Source organism: Panthera uncia, chromosome C2 (genome assembly GCF_023721935.1).
Source record: "Panthera uncia isolate 11264 chromosome C2, Puncia_PCG_1.0, whole genome shotgun sequence".
Lineage (NCBI taxonomy): Eukaryota > Metazoa > Chordata > Mammalia > Carnivora > Felidae > Panthera > Panthera uncia.
The window spans coordinates 141,322,534-141,347,058 of record NC_064810.1 but is presented as its reverse complement, the minus strand read 5'-3'; the positions used below and the strand labels follow the sequence as shown (position 1 = coordinate 141,347,058).

The 24,525-nt window shown below is 38.2% G+C and overlaps 1 protein-coding gene across 1 annotated transcript in view; it reads right to left on the bottom strand.

Annotated features, from left to right (window-relative positions):
- CMC1 (C-X9-C motif containing 1) overlaps positions 1 to 24,525 on the bottom strand; it is an 88,235-nt gene that overhangs the window by 39,912 nt on the left and 23,798 nt on the right. Inside the window, exon 2 of the mRNA XM_049628931.1 lies at positions 21,553 to 21,642. Coding sequence (XP_049484888.1) covers positions 21,553 to 21,642 — 90 coding nt within the window. The remainder of the gene's footprint in view (positions 1 to 21,552; positions 21,643 to 24,525) is intronic.

Sequence of the window (24,525 nt, the reverse complement as noted above, 5' to 3'; positions counted from 1 at the left end):
AGCCCTTCTTGTGTCTTCTCATGTAATTAAACCAAGGCTCAGGAAATTTTTCACGCAAGAGTCATATGGCAAATATTTTAGGATTTGTGAACCATACGGTCTCTGCTGCAACCAGCGACTCTGCTACTGCAGCCACAGGCAATACTGAAGTGATGGTCAGAGCTGTGCTCCAGTAAAACACAGAGACAGGCACTGGGCCAGACTGTGCCAGGAGACTGTAGACTGCCAACGTCGGAATAAAAATGACGTATTGTGTCTAGTGACTCATGGCAATGATGGGTTTATTAGGATTGCAAATGCATACATATCATTTCCTTTAACGTTTTTTCTAATTTTTTTTAATGTTTATTTATATTTGAGAGAGAAAGAGAGCGCGAGTGGGGGAGGAGCAGAGAGAAGGAGATACAGAATCTGAAGCAGGCTCCAGGCTCTGAGCTGCAGCACAGAACTGGACACAGGGCTCGAACTCATGAGCCGTGAGATCACGACCTGAGCCGAAATCACACACTTCGCTGACTGAGCCACCCAGCGTCCTATAACATTTCATATAATCAACCAGACTCTTTTGACATCTAAGTTTGGGCAATATTCCATATTCCATATAATGTGGTACTGAACATACAATGTGTAGTTTATTGAACATCTCTGATCATTTCCTTAAGAGACATCGCTACCGCTGGAAATGCTAGGTTAAGCAATAGCCATATTTATGAATTTTTGTTAGGAAAAAATACTCATAAGCTGAAGGAGCTTGGGAAGATAGTGGAGCAGGAAGACCTGAGCTCACCCAGTCACACATTTACAACTACACATCACCCACATTCCAGTCAATAAACCAGAAAGCAGTGTGAAGTCTGGCAGAACAGACTCCACAACTAAACATAGAGAAGAAGCTGTATCTGAAAGGTTAGAAGGTCAGAAAGGTGGAGGTGGTTATCTGCAGGAGGGAGAAATCTGTGGACGTGGAGAGGGCAAAGAAACCGGCCCTTGCACCTGGGAGCTCATGCAGGAAAGACTAACTCCCAGGTTTGGTTTTAAAAGCCAAAGGGGCGGGGCGCCTGGGTGGCGCAGTCGGTTAAGCGTCCGACTTCAGCCAGGTCACGATCTCGCGGTCCGTGAGTTCGAGCCCCGCGTCAGGCTCTGGCTGATGGCTCGGAGCCTGGAGCCTGTTTCCGATTCTGTGTCTCCCTCTCTCTCTGCCCCTCCCCCGTTCATGCTCTGTCTCTCTCTGTCCCAAAAATAAAAAAAATAAATAAAAAAAATAAATAAAATAAAAGCCAAAGGGGCTAAATTCGGTGAGTTTATTAAAAAAAAAAAAAAAAGTGGGACTTGGAGCCTGGAGCTTTAGAAATCAGCTGACTCTGCATGGGGCAAGCCTGGAGGGAGAGTGATAGGTGGGTCACTGCTCTTCAAGGCAGGAATCAAGGGGGACCTACCTGAGTGGCTCAGTTGGCTAAGCATCTGACTCTTTGACTCCGATCAGGTCATGATCTCACAGTTCATGAGACTGAGCCCCCCCCCGCACTGTAGCACAGAGCCTTCTTGGGATTCTCTCTTCTCCCTTCTCTCTGCCCCATCCCCACTGTGGGCACACATGCACCCTCTCTCTCTCAAAATAAATAAGTAAACGTTTAAAAAACCTGCTTATCCTTGTGATATTGTGATTCATGATAAAAAAAAATACTTAAAAAAAAAAGAAAAAGAAAAGAAACAGCAGTCTGAGCAGAGAAGCAACATAAAAAGTGCAGTTTACAAACAATGGTGGCAAACGGGAGACAGATCTATTAATACCAATTTCAGGGGGGTGGGGGCAGGCAGGGACTCCTCCTAAAATGAGGGAGCTGGCAGGCACCATTCCTCCCCCCACTCACCAGCATAAACACAGGGGCATGTACGGGAGGCGGGGCTGCAGGCACCTGCTACCTAGACCGCTAGCAGTATGCCACGCCCCCCAGGCCCTCCTGAGGACTTGCCCACTCAGAGCCCGCTAGCATTGGTCCCGGGCTCAGGACAAATTTTGTTGGCACATGTGTACCACATCCACCACCAGATGCATAGCTACTGCTGCCCACAGCACCCAAACACACACCCCCAGCTACCAAAGCACATTGGGCCCAGCCATAGCCAGCTATCATCTCATGCCCCACCTAGCCTCACACCAAGGGCAGCAGCATTTTGGTAGATCAGGCATAGGACTAGTGGTCCAGAGCAAATTTTACTAACACCACCATCCAGTTGTCAAATACCCCAGCAGGCACACCCTCTAAGAGCTTGCCTGCCTGGGTCCCACTAAAAACACTGAGAGCAAGCACAGCCCACACAGGCAGCGACCTTCTGCCTCCATTCATTCCACTGAAAGGAAAAGTGACTACAACACAACAGCAGGGCGTAAGCAATACACATAGGGTATTTTCCTGAAGTGCCAGGTTCTGGAGAACAGGGGACACTGCACTGCAAGGCACCCAAGGATCTCTTCCGCACAAAGTCACTACATTCAAGACAGAAAGACACAGCTGACTTTCTTAACAGAGAAACAGATACAAAGAGGCGGGCAAAATGAGACAGAGAAATTTATCCCAAATAAAAGAACATGACAAGGCCACAGCCAGAGATCTAAGCAAGACAGAGACAAGTAACATGCCTGATAGAGAATTTAAAGCAATGATCATAAGGATACTCACTGGACTTGAGAAAAAAATGGAAGATAAGAGTGAGACCCTTAACACAGTGATAAGGAACAACACAGCAGAGACAAAGGGCTCAATAAATGAAATGAGAAAGATGCTTGCTAGCTGGAAAGTAAGATGGAAGAAGCAGAGAAACAAATTAGTCACCTAGAAGACAGAATAATGGACATTAACCAAACTGAACAAAAGAGAGGAAAAAGAATTATGCAAAATGTGACTAGACTTGGGGAATTCAGGGATTCCATCGAACATAATAACACTCAGATTATAGGAGTGCCAGAAGAAGAAGAGAGAAAAGAGGGCAGAACATTTATTTGAAGAAATAACAGGTAGAAACTTTCCTAATGTGGGGAAAGAATCAGATATCCAGTTCCAGGAAGCACAGAGAACGCCCATCAAAATCAACAAAAGCAGATCTATATCAGGACATATGATCATTAAATTGACAAAATATAGTAATAAAGAAAAAATTTTTAGAGCATCAAGACAAAAGAAAAACACTAACTTTTAAGGGAAAACCCATAAGGCTAGCAGATTTTTCGACAGAAACCTTGCAAGCTAGAGGGAATGGCATAATATATTCAAAGTGCTGAATGAGAAAAATCTATAGCCAAGTAACTATGCGGCAAGGCTATCATTCAGAATAGGAGAGGAAAAGAGTTTCCCAGACACACAAAAACTAAAGGAGTTCATGACCACTAAGCCAGCCCTGCAAGAAATATGAAAGGACTCTGTAAATGGAAAGGAGGGATCAAAAATGAACATAAAGGTAGGAAACACAAAAGCAGTAAAAATGAGTATTTCTGTAAAAAATCAAACATTCACAAAAACAGAATATAAAATATAATAACATATGCCTAAAATGTGGGGAAAAGAGAAAAGAATGGGTTCAAAGTGAAATGACCATCAACTTGATACAGACTGCTGTAGAAGAGGTTATATACAAACCTAATGGTAACCACATATCAAAAACCACTAATAAATATGCAAAGAATAAAGAGAAAGAAATCCAAAATATCACTAAAGCAAATCAGCAAAACATGAGAGAAAGACAAGAAAGGATCAGAGAAAATCTTCAGAAACAACCACAAGTTAGATAATAAAATGACAATAAACACATATCTATCCAAAATTGCTTTGAATGTAAATAAATGTTCCAATCAAAAGGCATAGGGTGTCAGATTGGATACAAAAACAAGACCCATCTGAATGCTGCCTACAAGAGACTCATTTCAGACCTAAAGACATCTGCCGATTAAAAGTGAAGGAACAGATGAACATCTAGCATGCAAATGGATGTCAAAAGAAAGCCAGGGTAGCAATACTTATATTGGACAAAATAGACTTTAAAACAAAGACTGTAACAAGAGACAAAAGAAGGACACTTTATAATAATAAAGAGGACAATCCAACAAGAAAATATAATTGTAAATATGTGTGCGCCCAACACAGAAGCACCCAAATACATAAAACAGTTAATAAACATAAAAGAAAGTATCGATAATAATATAATAAGAGTAGGGGACTTGAACACCCACTTATATTAATGGACAGATCAACTAAACATAGTATCAACCAGGAATACCAATAAGGTGAATGACACAATGGAACACATGGATTTAACAGATATATTCAGAACATTCCATCCTAAAACAATGTAATATACATTCTTTCCAAGTGCATGTTGGACATCTTCCAAAACAGACCACATATTAGTCCACAAAACAAATCTCAACAAATTCGAGTCCACAAAACAAAAACAAACAAATGATATGTGGTTACCATTCTCAACAAATTCAAGAAACTCAAAATCAAACCATGCATCTTTTTTGAGCACAAGGCTATGAAACTAAAAGTCAACCACAAGAAAAAGTCTGGAAAGACCACAAATACATAGAGGTTAAATAACATGCTACTAAACAATGAATCTATCAACCAGGAAATAAAGAAAGTACATGTAAGCAAATGAAAACAGAACAGTCCAAAACTGTTGGGATGCTGCAAAAGCAGCTCTACGAGGGAAATTTATAGCAATACAGGCCTACACCAAGAAGCAAGAAATATCTCAAATAAACAACCTAACCTTACACCCAAAGGAGCTAGAAAATAAACAAAACCTAAAACCAGAAGAAGAAAGGAAATAATAAAGATTAGAGCAGAAATAAATAATACACAAATTTAAAAAAATAAAACAGATCAATGAAACCAGGAGCTGTTTCTTCAAAAAAAAAAAAAACCCAAATCAATAAAACTGATAAACCTCTAACCAGACTTATTAAGAAAAACAGAGAAAAGGACTCAAATACATAAAATTATAAATGATTTTGTATTTGTAAACACAGAAATACAAATAATTGTAAGAGAATATTGTGAAAAAACATATGCCAACAAATTGGACTTAGAAGAAATGGATAAATTCCTGGAAACGTATAAACTACCAAAAATGAAACCAAAAGAAGTAGAAAATTTGAACAGACCATAATCAGCAAAGAAACTCAATCACTAATCAAAAAACTCCGAACACACAAAAGCCCAGGACCAGATGGCTTCACAGGCAAATTCTACCAAACATTTAAAGAAGAGTTAAAATCCATTCTTCTCACAGTATTACAAAATATAGAAAAGAAAGGAAAACTTCAAAATTCATTCTACAAGGCCAGTATTATCCTGATACCAAAACCAAAGACGCCACTGAAAAAGAGAACTACAGGCCAATATCCCTGATGAACATAGATGCAAAAATTCGCAATAAAATACTAGCAAACTGAATCCAACAATACATTAAAAATATTCACCATGATGAAGTGGGATTTATTCCTGCGTTGCAAGGGTGGTTCTATATTTGCAAATCAATCAACAGGGTACATCATATCAATAAAAGAAAGAATAAGAACCATATGATCATTTCAATAGAGCAGAAAAAGATTTGACAAAGGACAATATCCAATCATGATTAAAAAAAAAAAAAAAACACCCAACAAAATAGGCTTAGACTGAACATACTACACCATAATAAAAGGTCATTTATGAAAAATGCACAGCTAACAACTTCAAAGGAAAAGAAAACTGAGAGCTTCTCCCCTAAGATCAGGAGCAGAACAAAGTCACCACTTCTATTTAACAGAGTACTCCAAATCCTAGCCACAGCAAACAGACAACAAAATAAAGGCATCCAAATCAGTTAGAAGTAAAACTTCCACTATTCGCAGATCACATGGTACCTTATAGAGAAAACCCACCAGACTCCACCAAAAAACTGCCAGAACTGATAAACAAACTGATAAAATCACAGGACACAAAATCAATGTACAGAAATCTCTAGCATTTCTATGTATCAATAAAGAAGCAGCAGAAAGAGAAATTAGGAAAACAATATTCATTTACAATTGTACCCAATAAAAATAAGGAATAATCTTAACCAAAGAGGTGAAAGATCTTTACTCTGAACACTAAAACACTGATGAAAGAAATTGAAAAGAACACAAAGAAATGGAGAAACATTCCATGCTCATGGATTGGAAGAACAAATATTGTTAAAATGTCTATACTACCCAAAACAATCTACGTATTTAATGCAATGCCTATCAAAATACCAACTGCATTTTTCACAGAACTGGAACCAAGAATCCCAAAATTTGTAGAGTACCATAGAAGACCCCAAATAGTCAAAGCAATCTTGAAAAAGAAAAGAAAAGCTGGAGGCATCACAATTAAAGACTTCAAGTTATATTACAAAGTGACACAAAAATGATACTGGCACAAAAACAGACATAGAGACCAAGAGAACAGAAAACCTAGAAATAAACCCGCAACTACATGATCAATTAATCTTCGACAAAGCAGGATCCGTTGGGAAAAGGACAGTCTCTTCAACAAATGGTGTTTGGGAAAACTGGACAGCAACATGCAAAAGAATAAAAGTGGACCATTTTCTTGCACCATACACAAAAATAAACTCAAAATGGGGGCGCCTGGTTGGCCCAGTCAGTTAATCACCTGACCTTTGCTTTTGGCTCAGGTTATGATCTCACTGGTCCAGTGAGTTAATTGTCCAACTCTTGCTTTTGGCTCAGGTTATGATCTCACTGTCATGGGATGAATCGCTGCATCAGGCTTCACACTGGGCACGGAGCCTGCTTAGGATTCTCCGCACCCCCCCCCCACTCTCTCTCTCTCTCTCAAAAATAAATTAATTCATTAATTAAACTCAAAATGGATTAAAGACCTAAATGTGAAACCTGAAATCATAAAAATCCTAGAAAAGAACACAGGCAGCAGTAACCTCTTTGACATTGGCCATAGCAACTTTCTTCTAGATAAGTCTCCTGAGACAAGGGAAACAAAAGCAAAAATGAACTATTGGGACTACATCAAAAAAAGTTTCAGCACAGTGAAGGAAACAATCGATAAAACTAAGACAAGCTACTGAATCAGAAACAATACTCACAAAAGACATATCTGCTAAGGGTTAGCATCTAAAATATACAAAGAACTTATAAAACTCAACATCTAAAAACCAAATAATCCAATTTAGAAATGGACCAAAGACACGTACAAAACATTTCTCCAGAGAAGACATCTAGATGGCCAACAGACACATAAAAAGATGTTCATCATCACTTACCATCTGGAAAATGCAAATCAAAACTATAATGAGATATCATCTCACATCTGTCAGAATAGCTAAAATAAAAAAACACAAGAAACAACAGGTGTTGGTGAGGATACGGAGAAAAAGAAACACTTATACACTGTTGGTGGGAATGCAAACTGGTGCAGCCACTGTGGAAAACACTATGAAATTCCTCAAAAACTTAAAAACAGAACAACCTTATGATCCAGCAATTGCACTACTGGGAATTTACCCAAAGAACGAACACACACACACACACACACACACACACACACACACACACACACACAAATTTCAAAGGGATACAAACACCCCTTTGTTTACTGCAGCATTATTTGCAACAGGCGAACTACGGAAGCAACCCAAGTGTCTGTGGATTGATGAATTGAAAAAGATGTGATATATACAATGGAATATTATTCAGTCATAAAAAAGAATGAAATCTTGCCATTTGCAATGACATGGAAGGAGTTAGAGAGTATTATGCTAACTGAAATAAGGCAGCCAGAGAATGACAAATACCATATGGTTTCACATATATGTGTAATTAAAAAAAAACAAAACCAAGGAGCAAAGGTGGGGGTGGGGAGAGAGACAAACCAAGAAACAGACTCAACTAAAGAGAACAAACTGTTACCAGAGGGGAGGTTGGTGGGGACAGGTTCAGTAGGTGATGGGGATTAAGGAGCTCACTTGGCATGTACTGGCTGGTATATGGAAGTGTGAGTAACTCCACCATACACCTGAAAATAATATAACACTGTATGTTAACTAACTGGAATTAAAATAAAAACTTAAAAGAAAAAAATCCATTAACCCTTTTCATGACACTGTGCTGATCTGTATTCCTAGCCAGCAGCGTAAATACCTGCTTCTCCAAAACCTCAACATTATACACTACATGTGTTTTCTTATCCACAGATACTTTTATCGTGGACAGGATTAGAATTCTATACTTGTTTACTTTTTTCTTATTAGAAAACATTTATAAACAAGGAAATAAATCTTTCTTTAAAAATGTTTTTAATGTTTATTTTTGAGAGACAGAGACAGAGACACAGAGAGTAAGCAGGGGAGGGGCAGAGAGAGAAGGAGACACAGAATCTGTAGCAGGCTCCAGGCTCTGAGCTGGCAGCACAGAGCCTGAGGTGGGGCCTGAACCCATGAACCATGAGATCATGACCTGGGCTGAAGTCGCTCACTGACTGAGCCCCAAGGAAATAAATGGGTGCCCCCAAGGAAATAAATCTTAAGTACAGAACTCAATGAAACAAAGAATATACCTTTGCATCACAAACCAACAAAATACAGAACATTAAAAATCACTCCAGTAAGTTCCTTCAAAGTTCCTTTCCAATCAGTCCCACTCCTACCCTAATGGTGCAGTTTGGATTAGTTTAGCCTATCCTAGAACACAGTATCAACTGTGTCTATTCTAGAACATATTTTTAAAAGTATCTGCTTTTATACTTTTTTTATATTTCACTCAGAATAATAGTTTTGAGATTCATCTGTGTAGTATATAACAATAGTTTGTTCAACTGTGTTGCTGAACAGTATTCCATCGTGTATGCCACAACTGGACTATCCTTTCTCCTTTTAAGAAATACTTGGCTATTTTCCATTTTTGGCACTTGTAAATAAACCACCATAAGTATTATTATACAGAAATGAAAACTTGTGTTGAAATGATTCGTTTCTCCTGAGTAAAGCTGTTGGGTCATGGTGGGCAGGTATGTGGTTAGTATTTTCAGTGTTTTAACTGTAGTTATTATGCTGAGTATGCAATTCCAATTATATAAAGGTCCTTAGTATACCGTTCTGCAGATCACTGAGAGTCCATTCATCTTTTTAAATCATTTTTTATTGTTTATTATTTAAAAAAATTTTTTTAATGCTTATTTATATTTTTGAGAGAGAAACAAAAGAGTGCGAGTGAGGTAGGGGCAGAGGGAGAGAGAGGGAGACACAGAATCCGAAGCAGGCTCCAGGCTCTGAGCTGTTAGCACAGAGCCCAACACGGAGCTCAAACCCACAAACTGTGAGATCATAACCTGAGCCGAAGTCAGATGCTTAACCGATTGAGCTACCCAGGCGTCCCTATTTTTTTTTTTTTAACGTTTATTTAACTTGAGAGAGAAAGAGAAAGAGAGAGAGAGGGAGGGAGTCTGTGTGTGTGTGTGTGTGTGTGTGTGTGTGTGTGTGTGTGTGTGTGTTATGGGCAGAGAGAGAGGGAGAACGAAAGTTCTGAGCAGGCTCCACACTGTCAGTGCAGAGCCTGATGCAGGGCTCAAACTCACTGGGAGATCAATGACCTGAGCCGAAATCAAGAGTCAGATGCTCAACCAACTGAGCCACCTAGGCATCTCTCCTCTTTTCCTTGCCTTTTGTATTTCAGTTGATCTATCTTTAGAGTCATGATTCCTGCCATTTCCATTCTGAAGTTCTTACATCAGACACTGTATTTTTCAGTTGTAAAATTTTGATTTGGGCCTTTTTTTACTATTATCATTTTGAATTCTCTGTTAAGATTTACTCTTTTTATTCATTGCAAGTATACTTTCCTTTACATTCTTAAGCAATTCCCATAACTGATTTAACATTCTTCTCTGATTCCAACTTCTTAGTTATCTTCAAGTTAGCCTCTGTTGATCGCTTTTGGGAATATATCGTGTTTTCTTGTTTCTGTGCACATGGAGTAATCTGGCATTCTATCATGTATGTAAAATGTTTGGATTCTGTTTTCTTTTTAATTTTTTGTTTACACTTGTTTCTTTTTGAGAGACAGAGCACAAGTGGGGGAGGGGTTGAGAGAGAAGGAGACACAGAATCCAAAGCAGGCCCCGGGCTCTGAGCAAACTGTCAGCACAGGGCCCGAGGAGGGCTCAAACCCACGAACTGTGAGATCATGACCTGAGTGGAAAATCAGACACTCAACTGACTGAGCCACCCAAATGTCCTAGATTCTGTTCCTTTTTGGGGGAAAAAAAATTTTTTTTTTTTCCGTTTTCATTTAAACAGTCAATTTTATTTGCTGATCTCAAACTGTGGAACCTGAAGTCCCCTGCAAGGTACAGTGGTTCTTTACCCTTAACTGAGTGGCTTGGAATTTGCTCCACATGTAGTTTAAGATTGAGCCAGAGACATACACAGAGTTTATACACCATGAGGCTCACCTTCTCTAGCTCTCAACTTGCTGGGATTTATCCCTTCCCCTCCTCTTACACCATCACGCACAAATACAAAGTTTTCTAAGTAGTTACACCAAACCGTGTTTTTGATCCTTCAGACCAGTAAGACTAGAGGGTTTTATTTTGTTTGCTTATTTGGTCAGAGTTGTAACCACCCTACAGGGTGGAGACCCACCCGGTACTATTCCCTTCCTTCACTGTGATTCCTCTCCATTTTCCACTTGCTTTCTTGTCTACTCTCCAATGCCTTCATGTAGTTGTTTTTATATTTTGTTCATAGTTTATAGTTGTTTTCTGCAGAAACACATGTGCAATAACAGCTACTAGGCCGTGCCAGAAGCTAAACTTCTGTTACGGACTTTTAAATCATATCAAGTTTATAGGTTACATATAGTACTGTAGGGTGTGTTTTGCAATGCACTCACTGAAAGTAAAAGCAGCTATTTTTCTTGTTTAATAATATGTAATTTGTCAGGGCACCTGAGTGGCTCAGTCAGTGAAGTGTCCAAGTTCGGCTCAGGTCATGATCTCGTGGTTTGTGGGTTTGAGCCCCGTGTCAGGCACCACGCTGACAGTGTGGGATTCTCTCTCTCTCCCTCTCTCTCTCCCTCTCTCTCTGCCCCTCCCTGACTCATGTTTTCTCTCTCAGAATAAACTTAAAAAATAATAATAAAATTTAATTTATCCAAAAAAAAACCTTTTTGTGCTCTGCTTATTTTTTAAATTGGATGTTCACCAATTCCTTACAGGTAAGAAGTCTATAAATTAAGGATAGCAAACCTTTGTTACACATATTACAAATATATTTTCCTAATCTGTGAACTTTCTATTATGTTTGTAGTGTATGAACATAAAAAGGTTTTATTTTTTATATTTAAAGTTTTGTATTATTAAATATAACATCTGATTCTTTAAAGTTTTTTTTAAAAAACTACATGTTCATTATGGAGAATTTTTTAAAAATCCATTCTATAAAAATAAAAATTACCCAGCATTCCTTCTTTTTACTCTCATACCCTTTTATGGCTGTTTTTTTTAAACATCAGGTATACTTCCAGTCATCTGGAAGTCTGTTTAACATTTTCTGCTGAAATTGACATTATATACATTGTATGACCCAGAAATCCCATTTCTATGCTATAAATCATAGCACATCCATATAATGGTACTATATAGCAATGAAAATGAAGGAACCATTACTACTTACAAAAACATGGATGAATCTAACAATACAATTTTCGAGTAAACAAAGCTAGACACCAAAGATCACACACTGTAAGGTTCCATTTAAATCAAAACAAAGGCAAATTAATCTATGTAGTTCTCAGGCAAAATGTGGTCTATTTTAGCAAAGGAGAAAAGGGAGAGCGATTAAAAGAGGGCCCAAAGAAGGCTGGCTTCTGGTAATTTCTATTTCCTGACTTTAATTCTGGCTACACATATATGTTTACTGTCACAATAATTCATCAAGCTACAAACTTGTTATTTGTGCATGCAAGATACAAAAAAGCTTATGTTTTCATTTTGAAGAATACGAAAATGCTATGCAGAGGAAAAGAAACAACCTATTATCCACCTTCTTTGTCCCATGTTTCCAGATACTTACTACATTTTGGATGTCTTTATTTTTTTTCAACATATATTTATAATGGTATTAGAATTATACCAGGTACATGATATTTTTAAAAATTTTAGAGACACAGAGAGAGAGAGAGAGAGGTGGAGAGTGGGGGGGGGGGGCAGCGGGGGAAGGGGGAGGGGGGGAGGAGGGAGAGAGGGGAGGAGAGAGGGGGAGAAGGTCAAGCAAGCTTCAAGTCCAGCGTGGAGCCTTGATGCAGGGCTCAATACCACAACCAAGAAGTCATGACCTGATCCGAAATCAAGAGTTGGATGTTTAGGGGCGCCTGGGTGGCGCAGTCGGTTAAGCGTCCGACTTCAGCCAGGTCACGATCTCGCGGTCCGTGAGTTCGAGCCCCGCGTCAGGCTCTGGGCTGATGGCTCGGAGCCTGGAGCCTGTTTCCGATTCTGTGTCTCCCTCTCTCTCTGCCCCTCCCCCGTTCATGCTCTGTCTCTCTCTGTCCCAAAAATAAATAAAAATGTTGAAAAAAAAAAATTAAAAAAAAAAAAAAAAAAAAGAGTTGGATGTTTAAATGACTGTGCCACCCAGGCACCTGACGCTGTTTTTGATTGATCCCCTTCACAGTATGCGAGGCAGCCACTTCCAACCGATTAAAGTCAGCATAGATAAACTATATTTGCAACGTCTGACAATTAAATGGTATGTTAATTCCAGCACTAAGCTGGGAATTAAGATACCTGGATTCTAATATCAACTAGGACATATTAACAAGTCCTACGATACTGAATGGGTAACTTAATCTCTTCATTGTGGTATGAGACCACAACCTCATATTCCCCTCAGTACTTAGCACCATTACTTTCCCCACTAGTACTGAAGCATAGTTTGTTAAATTAACAAGTCAGTGCAATTATGATTTACTCCGGAAGGGAAGTGGTCTATGTGGAATCTTAAAGGAAAACCAAGAAATAAAAATGTTAGCTTTTAATCTAGTATCGTTCAAGTTAAAATTGTGTGCCAAATGTACCCTAGGAGAACTTGCATTATTTACATAAAAATATTGGAAAAACACCAGAACCACCGCAGTTGGATAAACATTCTACTCCTTTGTTTCCCTTTAAAACAATGATTAATTTTTGCTACTGTTTAATACAATGGTTTCAAACTTACATGCCTAATAGACATCTCAAGAGTTAACTTGTCCAAAACTAAACTCTTAATATATCAATCACTAAAAACTGAACTAAAATAATAATATTTCTCCACACACATTTTTCCTCATCTCTGCTAACTACAATTTCATCCTTTTACTTGTTCAGGACAATAACAGGGAGTAGTTATGTCTTTCCTTGTGGCCTCTTATCTTCAAATTATATCTTGGATGTGCTCATTCTATTTTTTAAGGTTTATTTGGAGAGAGAAAGAGAGAAAGTGCACACAAGTGGGGGAGGGGCAGAGAGGAGGGAGGGAGAGAGAAAGAGAATCCCTAACAGGGTCTGTGCTGTCAGCACAGATCCCAAAGCAGGGCTTGATCTCATGAACCGCGAGATCATGACCTGAGCTGAAATCAAGAGTTGGACACTTAACTGACTGAGCCACCCAGGTGCCTGGGATGTGCAATCTCATCATCTCCACTGCTGCCACCCTTTTAATCCACCATCACTTGCCTCTTGGATTATCACAATCACATTCTTAAACTGGTGTCCCTGATTCTGCCCTTGTCCCTACCGCATTTATACTTAACAGAGCAGTTGCTATTAAACAGTAAATCAGACCCTGTCTCTCTCCACTGCTCTAAGCCATCCAAGTTTTCCATTTCTCTTCCTAGTACCTGTAAGTCCTAGGTACTTTATTCTGCCCCCAATCACCCTGCTGAACCCCTCACTTTTCCCTCTCCTCCTCACTCATTCCACCTCACCACAGTGATCTTTCAGGTGGACCTCAAACATGCCAGCTCTGTCTAGTGCTTCAATGTCTGCAAGTACTGTTCACATCACTCTTCCCAGAGACGCCTGCACATCTCACTCCGTCACCTGTCACAAATTTTGTGCAAACGTCCCTCGGTGAGACCTACGTTGCCCACCTACTAAAAACTGCTGCCCCATTCTAGCACCAGTGCTCCCCACGGCCCTCACTCAACTTTAGTTTTCTCCACATCACTTGTATTTATAATAACCTACAATATTTATCTCCCTCCGTTGAAATGTAAGGTCCATAACGGTAAAAAATTTTTGTCTGCTTTATTCACTGTTCACATAATGGTGGCTAGGAAATACTCACTAAACATTTTTGAATGACTCATGTTCCATATAACCCTGAGGTTCCATTCAACTGTTTAAAGGAACGTGAGGGGCGCCTGGGTAGCTCAGTCGGTTAAGCGGCCGACTTCGGCTCAGGTCATGATCTCGCGGTCCGTGAGTTCGAGCCCCGCATCGGGCTCTGTGCTGACAGCTCGGAGCCTGGAGCCTGTTTCGGATTCTGTGTCTCCCTCTCTCTGACCCTCCCCTGTTCATGCTCTGTCTCTCCCTGTCTCAAAAATAAATAAAACGTTAAAAAAATTAAAAAAAAATAAATAAAAAAATAAAGGAACGTGAAAAGTCTGTTTTTGCTTATAAAAACGTATTTTAGTGATACAATCATTGACTGACACTAAAATATTTGCAAACAGTATTATCAAATATAAACACATTGGAGAAAACCAATGTATTAAATATATTAAATATATTAAATATGATGCCAGATAAACTTGTTTATGGGCTTCAGATTAAAATTTCTGTATCTGTTTAATTGAATGGTACTCCAAAAATCTGAGTATAATTTCTCTTAAAGTGAAATATTTAAAATTCTTATAGCAAAACCACTGGAAGGCAAGGTATAGGAAACCAGGAATATAATAAAAACTAGCTAATGAAGTAACGGCAGAATAGTTAGCTTATATTTTGTGTTAATATTTATTCACTGTAATGATATTTCTAAGTTTCAAGTTATGTAATTCTTTGCTTTTGTGTTCAAATGTACACTTTTCACACTTAAACCTTCAAAAATAAGTTGCATAAATTAGTTGTTTAAAATATTAAATTCATCTGCCCCAACAAAATTCCCAGCTAATTCAGTCATTTAAAGATTTAGCATTTAAAGGTTTAACTTACTTCAAGGCTCCTGCGTGGCTCAGTTGGTTAAGTGTCCTACTCTTGGTTTCTCAGCTCAGGTAATGACCTCACGGTTTGTGGGTTCAAGCCCCGAGATGGGCTCTGTGCTGACAGTGCAGAACCTTCTTGGGATTCTCTCTCTCTGTCCCTCCCCTGCTCTCACTGTCTCTCAAAATGAACGTTTTTAAAAAAGATTTAACTTACTTCTAAAACAGATTGCACTTTTCTCTGTGAGAAGAAAACTAGCCAATTTATTCAAGACTATTTATGTACAATTATAATTTTATTACACAATTGCCTTGTTATTCAGAAACAAGACAGTCATAATAAGCCATTAAGTCCTACAATACAGGCATGAATTAACAAATGTAACTGAGAACCACTAAATCAATGAGTAACGACCGCTACAGACTTTGCTCAGTTGTTTTAAAAACAATTCAGCTGTATTTGTCAGATATAGGTCTATTACATGCAGCGAATGTCATGACAGCAGGACTGATAGGCATACACAGATACTTATTGGCAATTAATTTGTATTACGTCCATGGCAGACAGGGGAGAAACATGGTGGGACTGACGCTGCCATCCTCAGAAAAGCCTGTTTGTACGGTTGGCCTTTAGCCGGTGCCTGACAACTTGGATTTTGGGAGTGTTCCCACCATTCTCTAACTGCTAAGAGTGGCTCACCGTGTCTAAACTGTTTGTGCAAACCATATGGTTTATGCAGAACACCTGCTTTCCTTCTGGGAGTCTGAAATTTTGGTAATGCTAACCAAAGGATGCCCATGTGACAAACTCCTCATAAAAACTCTGCTTCTAATGGGTTTCCCTGCTGGACAACATTTCACACATGCTGTCATAGTTCAACACTGGAGGAATTAAGCACATCCTGAGCGACTCTATTGGGGAGAGGACTCTTGGAAGCTTGAGCCTGGTTTCTTCCGAACTTCATCTCATGTGCCTTTTTCCTTTGCTGGTTTTGCTTGTGTCCTTTGCCTGTAATAAATCTTAGCCATGAGTATGAGTATGTGATGAGTCCTGTGAGTCCTCTTAGCAAATCGCCAAACCCAGCAGGGGTTGTGGAGAGCCCTGCCACAGTTGCAGGTGCAGAGTTCTTCTCTGTAGAGCTGTACCTTAATGCTCTATATTTCTTAGAGTACATAGCATAATCTTATACATAACAGATATGAATCATGTTTGGAGATTTTATATACTACCCTCCTAGTCTATCCAAAATAGCTGCATTTCCACTTCAGCGTTCGTCAACATTGGTGAACTACTACTACTAAATGGCAAAAATATATGTGGCAATAATAGCACCATTCAAACAAAGGAAAAGTTTTTGGCAGGTTCGAGTAACACAGTTGGATAGATTGATTACTTTGACCAGTCTACAGCCCTCCAATTTGTTTTACGAATGTTTTGGTAGTTTTCTGCCTGTAGACATCCTAAAGAATATCCAAAGTATTCTTAATTTGATTTTATCGTCAGCTCACATTCTTTGGGATTCAGCAAAATGTGACATATTTAATTGCATGTGACTGACAGAAGTCAGGCAGTTTTTCAAGCTTCTGTGTTCACTACTGCTCTGCAATGATTCAAAGAAGTGAACAATCCATGCTTCCTTACGCTTTATATAATTTCTTTAGAAGTAACCCCAGCTGGGGCACCTGGGTGGCTCAGAAGATTAAGTGTCCACCTCTTGATTCTGGCTCAGGTCAGAATCTCACCGTTTGTGACTTTGAGCCCCACTCAGGGCTCTGCACTGACAGTGAAGAGCCTGCTTGGGATTCCTTCTCACTCCCTCTCTCTGCCCCTCCCTCCCTCTCTCTCTCAAGAATGAATCGATGGATGAATGAATGAACATTAAAAAAAAAACAAAAAACAAAAAAACAACAAAAACTAACCCAACCTCTTGGTCAGAAGATCAAAAAGACTGCAGCAGAAGACACTGATACAGAAGAAACATTAAAATAAGGTAAAAGAAGACCCAAAGGATGAAAGGAGTTAGTGGGCAGGAGGATACACCTAGGTTAAAGACCGATCCAGGCCACCCCAGTACATCCCTGTACAGGCCACCCCAGTACATCCCAAGAGTACTTTTTTGGTCTTGAAGTGTCATAGCAATAACAAAAAAAAAGTGTTATTATATTTAAAGCAAAATTCATTATCAAACATGTAAACTTTATATCAAATGCCAACTATACAATTCAAAAAAAGCAACAAAACAATGAATTTTTACAAAACAGCAATTCAGGGACTCTACTTCTCATGGACTATCTCCAGAAGAGAAACTATAACATTAGAATGCATACTTTACTAATATATACATATGATCTATAGTATATATATGACAAACTATGTATTACATACAACATATATGACAAATGATATTACTAACATAGAAAATAGAAATCGTTAAATTACTAACATAGAAAATATAAGTCATTAAATTAGCAAAGAGTCAAACACATGGAAAAAGTCACGGGGTGGAAGTAGCCTCCAGAGGTCATCAAAGCATCTTCCTTTTAAAACACCACATGTTGGTAACTCCCAGATCCAAGAAAAGCAATGATTCCACCATCACACTTGATGGAAGAGAATTTCTGTTTTGGCTTTTGGGAAGTGGGGATACTGGGAGACAGGACATTCTAGAATTTTCCTTAAGTTCCATTCCCAACATAGTCAGTGATCATTGTGCTAACGTCTACAAATGCACTTTGGTAATTTACGTCAACAGCTCTATTCACCATCAGTATCACTGGCAAAAGAAGAATATTACGAAGTTTCATTTTCTATCCAAATCAGTTGATCACTTGCTCTTCTGCTGATACATGTCCTACCAACAGTTTATGATCTTGTCAAAGTTTATGTAATAACAAGATCAGGATTTTCAATTCTACATCTAATCTCTAGGTCAAGCTACCTTTACTCATCAAATCAAAGTTAAATTCCAAAAGAAAACGTGAGGACTACTACTTTTCTTTTCAGAAAGAACACAAAAAAGCATATTTTATAAAGACAAAGATTGTCATGTTGACACCAGTTTAACACAAACACTGCTTAACTGTCACCCAAAACCTGAGATTTTTCTTGTTTCAGGTTATACTTTTCACTATTTTGAAATCGTAAAGTTACTGCGACTTTATAGAAATCCACTGTAGAATAAGGATTATGTAATTGTAAATAAAAGTTAAATTTCAGAAGTATTAAGGTATGTAACAATGAAACATTCGAAATGCGATCTGCTACTTAAGACAAACTTTAATTCTGTTTAAACATAAGATGAAATGTGCAACTCAGACTAAATCAGTGTATAGTAAAAACCAATAGTGTATATATAGATAATGAAGGTATCATGGAAATTGGTTAAAAATTCTAATGAAGAGAGAACTAGTAAGAATATAGCAACCTGGCTGAAATTGATATTCATTAGGGTACTCGTCACATCAATAGGGAGCATTTGGACTCTGTGGTCTTTATCAGTGTCCCAGCTGGTAATGGTTGAAGGTTAATGCCTTACCCCATTCTGTTCAATTTTCTATCCTAATTAGCCCTCCAAATCTATAGCTGTGAGCACCAAGTGTCTGTGCTCAAAAGAAACTAATTAATGCTAGCAAATTAGATCAAGTCCAAAGATCCAACAGCCAAACTCTTAGTTAAATGCTCCTTGTTAATAGGAAGTGTAGCTGTCAATAACTGCTGTTGGTGACTATAATGAGGCATCTTTCTTTCATTGAAAGTGATTTCATTTCTCTTTGTCCCTGGAAAAGCTGTTCCATTCCCTTCACAAACCTAAGTTGCTGGCAGTCTGACCCAATTCTTATGATCAGCTGGGTTGAAATGACATGCAAAAAAATCAAACAGAAAAGCTTTCCTACATAATCAGGTTTCAGGCACTTAGCAGAAAGTCAGATCACTTATTAAAATTCCTATATTTTTATCCAAGAACTATACGATTAGCACACATAATGCTTTTATATAAAATCCTATATGTATTTAATAAAGCAAAGGCCGTAAACAGTAAATAAACTACAAGGGAAGTGTCCTGATTCTAAATTACATCTTATTGTTCAGTTCAAATGCAGCTGTTCTGCTACTACTTAAGCATATGATACCACTGTATGTTCTTTACTAAATCACATGGTTAGGCAGGAAGAATACTAAAGATTATTGTTTATAAAATAATGAGTTTTAGATTCTCTAACTCTGTTTTGGACCACACGGCCTAAAAAAAAAAAAAATCAATATACAATTATCTATAAAATATTCAAATATTCAAAAACCAATAGTTAAAACATGTTCTCATAGAGACAAATGCATTGAAGTAACCCAAGCAGATCTCAAATTTTAAGATGCTTTCAGTCTTCTGAAGATTTTAAGCATATTTAAAAAAAACAAAAGCTTAACCAAGGCAATGCCTGAAAAACTTAACTTTTGATAAAGAAGTGATGAATCACTAAATTCTACACCTGAAACCAATTTTACCATATCTGTAAACTAGAATCTAAATATTTAAAAAGAGTAAAAATTTTTCTGTACCATTATGATAGTAGTTGTGCAACACAAACTAATAAATATTTTAAAGTTATACTCTCTTTCCTTCATTTCAAAAACCAAACACACAGTTACATTAACTAAGAGTAAGAAAAGGCAGTTCTGAAACCCAAACTCTAATTATTCTGCATTTTCATCTGAACCATGTGAGTAAAACCTCAATCTATAATTGAATTAGCTAGGTTTATTTCATTCTAGATATCAGAGTAATGTGTTAAAAACACCATAAATATAGCTCATATTCATCACTTTGGACCAATTATCAGTAATGAGTAAATTTTCCTAGTAGTGACAAGTTAACCCTGTAACTTCATTACACGTTAATTTTTTTCCTCCCTCACCTGAGTCAGGATATTTAGTTAGTTATTTTTTAAGTTCTGAGGCAAGTGGAGGATTACCTCTTGAGATGATCAGCATGACACCTGCCGATGCCAGCGTGGCACCAAACCCTGTCTGCAGGTGGCAATGGGTTAATTTCTCCTGACACCTGGGGGTGTGGGTGTGGAAGGGAGGTGCTCTGATTAAACAACTAATTCATGGTGAAAGCAAAGCTAGTATCGCAGAATGATACTATCAACTTATTGATAATATACTTATTTATGGACGGATTTAATTTAAATCTAATTTATGAATGGCTCTCAAACTGGAATCGGTCATGGGAAGTCATTTAAGAAACAGAAATGATCATCACACAAGGTCCGCTCTGAGAAATTACTCTTTCACTGCTCCCATCGATTCCAAAGGTCATTCTCAAAGAAGAGCATCAAAGGGACAGAAATGTTCCCAGCATCCAAACGTTGTTGACACAGTCCCGAAACACAGTTGACAGAGCCTGACTCTGCTGTCGAGAAACTTGCTATGGAACTGCAGCCCATCGTCCTCACAAAGAATCACTGAGGTCCCTCAAGGAGGAAGAGACTACAGGGAAAAGTGGCCCCGCAGCCAGAAAAACAGTCTGCATCAGCAGAACTTTGCTACTTCTTTTAGATGGCCATTCCATGAGGTAGAATTTCTTAAAAGGGCATTTCTGCAGTAATACTGCGTCTGCTTTTCTAATTACCCACCATTTGTGGTCTCATTTTTCACCTTCTGCTGCTCCGTTTACATTTTTTCACTAAATGTTATATATTAATCAACAATTAGCTCTAGATTTATAGAATACAGGAATAATTCACGTTAAGAAACATTTTCCAAACAAAATATGTGCGTGTGGGTGCCTTGTGCATGCATTTACAGAAATATCTTTCACTCAGAGATGTAAAATACAGAGAAGAAAAAATAAAAACAAAAACAAAAAAAACCCGGCCTCATTGTAAGTACTATTGGGATTCCATTAACAATTCAATAATAGACAATGACCTCAAAGAAAATCATCTTAGAATATATATGTCTGTGTGAATATGTTGATGAAGAAAAAACAGGTACATGTTACATTCGATGTTTCTTCTTTCCCTATCAAAATCGCCAGAATAACTTGTTTCTCTAAAATACTCATAACAAGTTTTTCTCTACATACAACTGTACTTCTGGGAAAAAAATATTTTTTCTTAGTAATTTGGGAGAATATTTTTAAATTGTAAATGAATTGAACACCGTCTGGAAGTTCTGAAAGCTGAAATATTGGTATCTCAGTGAAAGGGTGAGAAACAATTCATACATATTAATTCATTGACTATTTGACTCTAAGGCTAAGGATTAAATTCAGATCATATTATAAAAAATGTATTTGATCTTTATATGAATATTTGAATCTTACCTTGAACTTGTTCAGAACATCTCTCTCGGGCTTTCTCTCTCATTATTTTAGGGATCAAAACATCCTTTTCGACATGTCTGAGATGCTGCTCTGGAAAAAAAAAAAAAAAAGATCTTTAATATAGTGAAGTTTCAATTAAATCACCAGTTTAGGGAAGAAATAAACACTCTGGTTTATTCAAAATAAAAGCCTATACAAACATACTAAAAACTGACTCTTAAAACCTCATAAAATTGTGGCTATTTTCGTCACTAAAAATCATTCTAAATATTTCTTATACACAACAGAAAAAAATGTGGGACATAGACAGTGTCTTTCTAAAAATTTCTGCAAGCTATATTGTAACACTTTATTTGATAACCTATTCCACGCAATCTTGTCAAAATTAAAGTCATAAACTAAAACAGTATAATTTTGCTTTTTAATACAACCCACAAAAAGAGAATTTTTATCAATAGTGAGATCCAAGGATAGATGAAGAGATCCAAGATGAAGAGATTCTCAACCTGGTAATAAGAGTAGCCTAAGAAAGAAAGAACCGTCAGAAGAAGAAAAAGTAGAACTGTATGTGCACATAAAAACAGCATGTGAGATTTCTGTGCATTTTAAACAAAACTACCACAATTAGACTAAAATGGTAGACAGAACACCTGCTCCAGGGTCCTACCAGTGTCTTAAATTCATAGAGAGTCCTGAAAAAAAAAAGCTACTCCGATGTAGCTTGGGCCGGTGTCGTCAGAAAAATCAAAATGATCAGGAATCTCTTTGAAAGACAAAAGGCAGATGAGATCGGATTAAAGGAGGTAATCATATACCCACAGGTTTTTCCGAGGGAAAAAAACTGATGCCAAAAGTAGGTACTGCTCCATGCACCGAAGCAGCAAACATGGGCAGCAAGAGACTTCCCTGAAGAAAACCAAAGCATAATCGGTTGAAATACCTCAGTAGGAGCAAATGGATCACCTCTTCTGCTGCCTCCAGACCCATGGGTAAAAGAAGTAAATACATGTATCCATCCCCAAAGGGTCAGAAAATTTCCCAGTATCTAGCGACACCTAGGAAGACCAGGAACCCCTCCACTTTCCCTGGTACTATGCGATTCCCAACAATCTCTGGATGCGGGCAGCTACGAACTGATAGAGGATCTGCAGACAGTGTAAAAGGGCATGTCAAAAAGCAAACAAAACCAACAATAAAACAGCCGAGGATCACCTAAATTGGATGGACAACACAGTGAAAGGGAGAAACCAACTGTAATGAATCAATAAGAATCCAAATCTTGAGAAGAGAGTAAAAAAAGAAAAAAAAAAAGATTTTAAAGTAATATACTGAGGTAAATAAACAGATGTGAGTCCTCAGACAGAAATGGATCAGAGATTATCTACGTGCACTTTGAAATGTCTGAAGCTCAAAAATCCTAAAAGCTTCAAGAGGGAGAAAACACTACCCTCACCGTGGAATGAGCATCAGATTTACATCATGTTTCACTGGCAAGCCATGGATGCATGAAGACAACGGAGAAGTAACCTCAAAGTTCTGAGAGTGCATTATTTTATAACCAAGAATCCCAAAACCAATTAAGAATGAAGTTCAGATATGAAGGGACTGAAACATTTACCTCTCGCATACCCTACTGAAAAGAAGTGATCCCTATTGTTGTCTGATAAGCCACCAATCAAACATAGTGGTATAAAACAAACATTTTGTTATAGAGAGAGATCCTACAGGTTAGTAATTTGGAAAGGAAAAGCAGAACTGACTCCCCTCTGCCTCACAGTATCTGGGACCTCATCTAGGAAGAGTCAAATGACTGGTATTGACTTCAACAGCTGCAAAAGCTGAGTCTGGAAGACCTACTTCGAAGAGGACCTCTTTCTTCACTTGTGTATTTGACATCTGGGCTGAACTGGCTGACGAACAGGCCCAGTGAGGACTGTAAACTAGAGCACCTACACAAGGCCTCTCCATTCGGTTTGGCTTGGCACAGTAACAGGTAGGTCAGGAGAGGTAGGAATGTGAAAAGGAATTGTCTAGAGAGTAAGTGTTTCAGGAAAACCAAGTGAAAGCTGTAGGTTTAACCTTTCTGACCCTGTCACAGAAGCCATGAAGCATCATTTCTACGGTAGGTACTACATTGATCGAGTCGCCAAGGACAGGCTATACCCAAGCACAGGGAAATTAGGTCGCCATTCTTTCTTGCAAGGCCACATTACAGAAGAGCATGAGGAATGCAAGATAATGTTGTGACCTTTTTTTTTAATTGTGTTTTAAGTTTATTTTGAGAGAGAGAGAAAGAGAGAGAGAGAGAGGATAAGGAGCGCAAGCGAGCACAGGACGGGGGCAGAGAGAGAGAATTCCAAGCAGGTTCTGCATTGTCCGTGCAGAGCCTGATGCAGGGCACAAACCCACAAACCACGAGATTAGAGATTATGACCTGAAGTTGGACACTTAACCAACTGAGCCACCCAAGCGCCCAATGTTGTGACCTTGGTGAAACAAAATCTGCCACAAGAAATAAGAGAGAATATCCTCAGGTAAAATAAAAATGAACTCATGATGCACAAATGTAATATAAAACATGAATTTAAATTTACATGTTAAAACTACAAAGTATCTGAACCATATCATCAATTAATTTGACCCATTTATAGAATATTCCACTTAATAAGAGCTGAATATTAACCAAGATAAACCATAGTCTAGACCATGAAAAATATCTCAATAAATTAAAAGAATTCAAGTCCTACAAAGTATGTTCCCCGACACCAACGTAATTAAGTTAGAAATCAGTAACAGGAGGATGTCTTAATAATCTCCAAATATTTGGAAACCAAGTAACACACTTTAAAAAAAATTTTTTTTTTCAACGTTTATTTATTTTTGGGACAGAGAGAGACAGAGCATGAACGGGGGAGGGACAGAGAGAGAGGGAGACACACAGAATCGGAAACAGGCTCCAGGCTCTGAGCCATC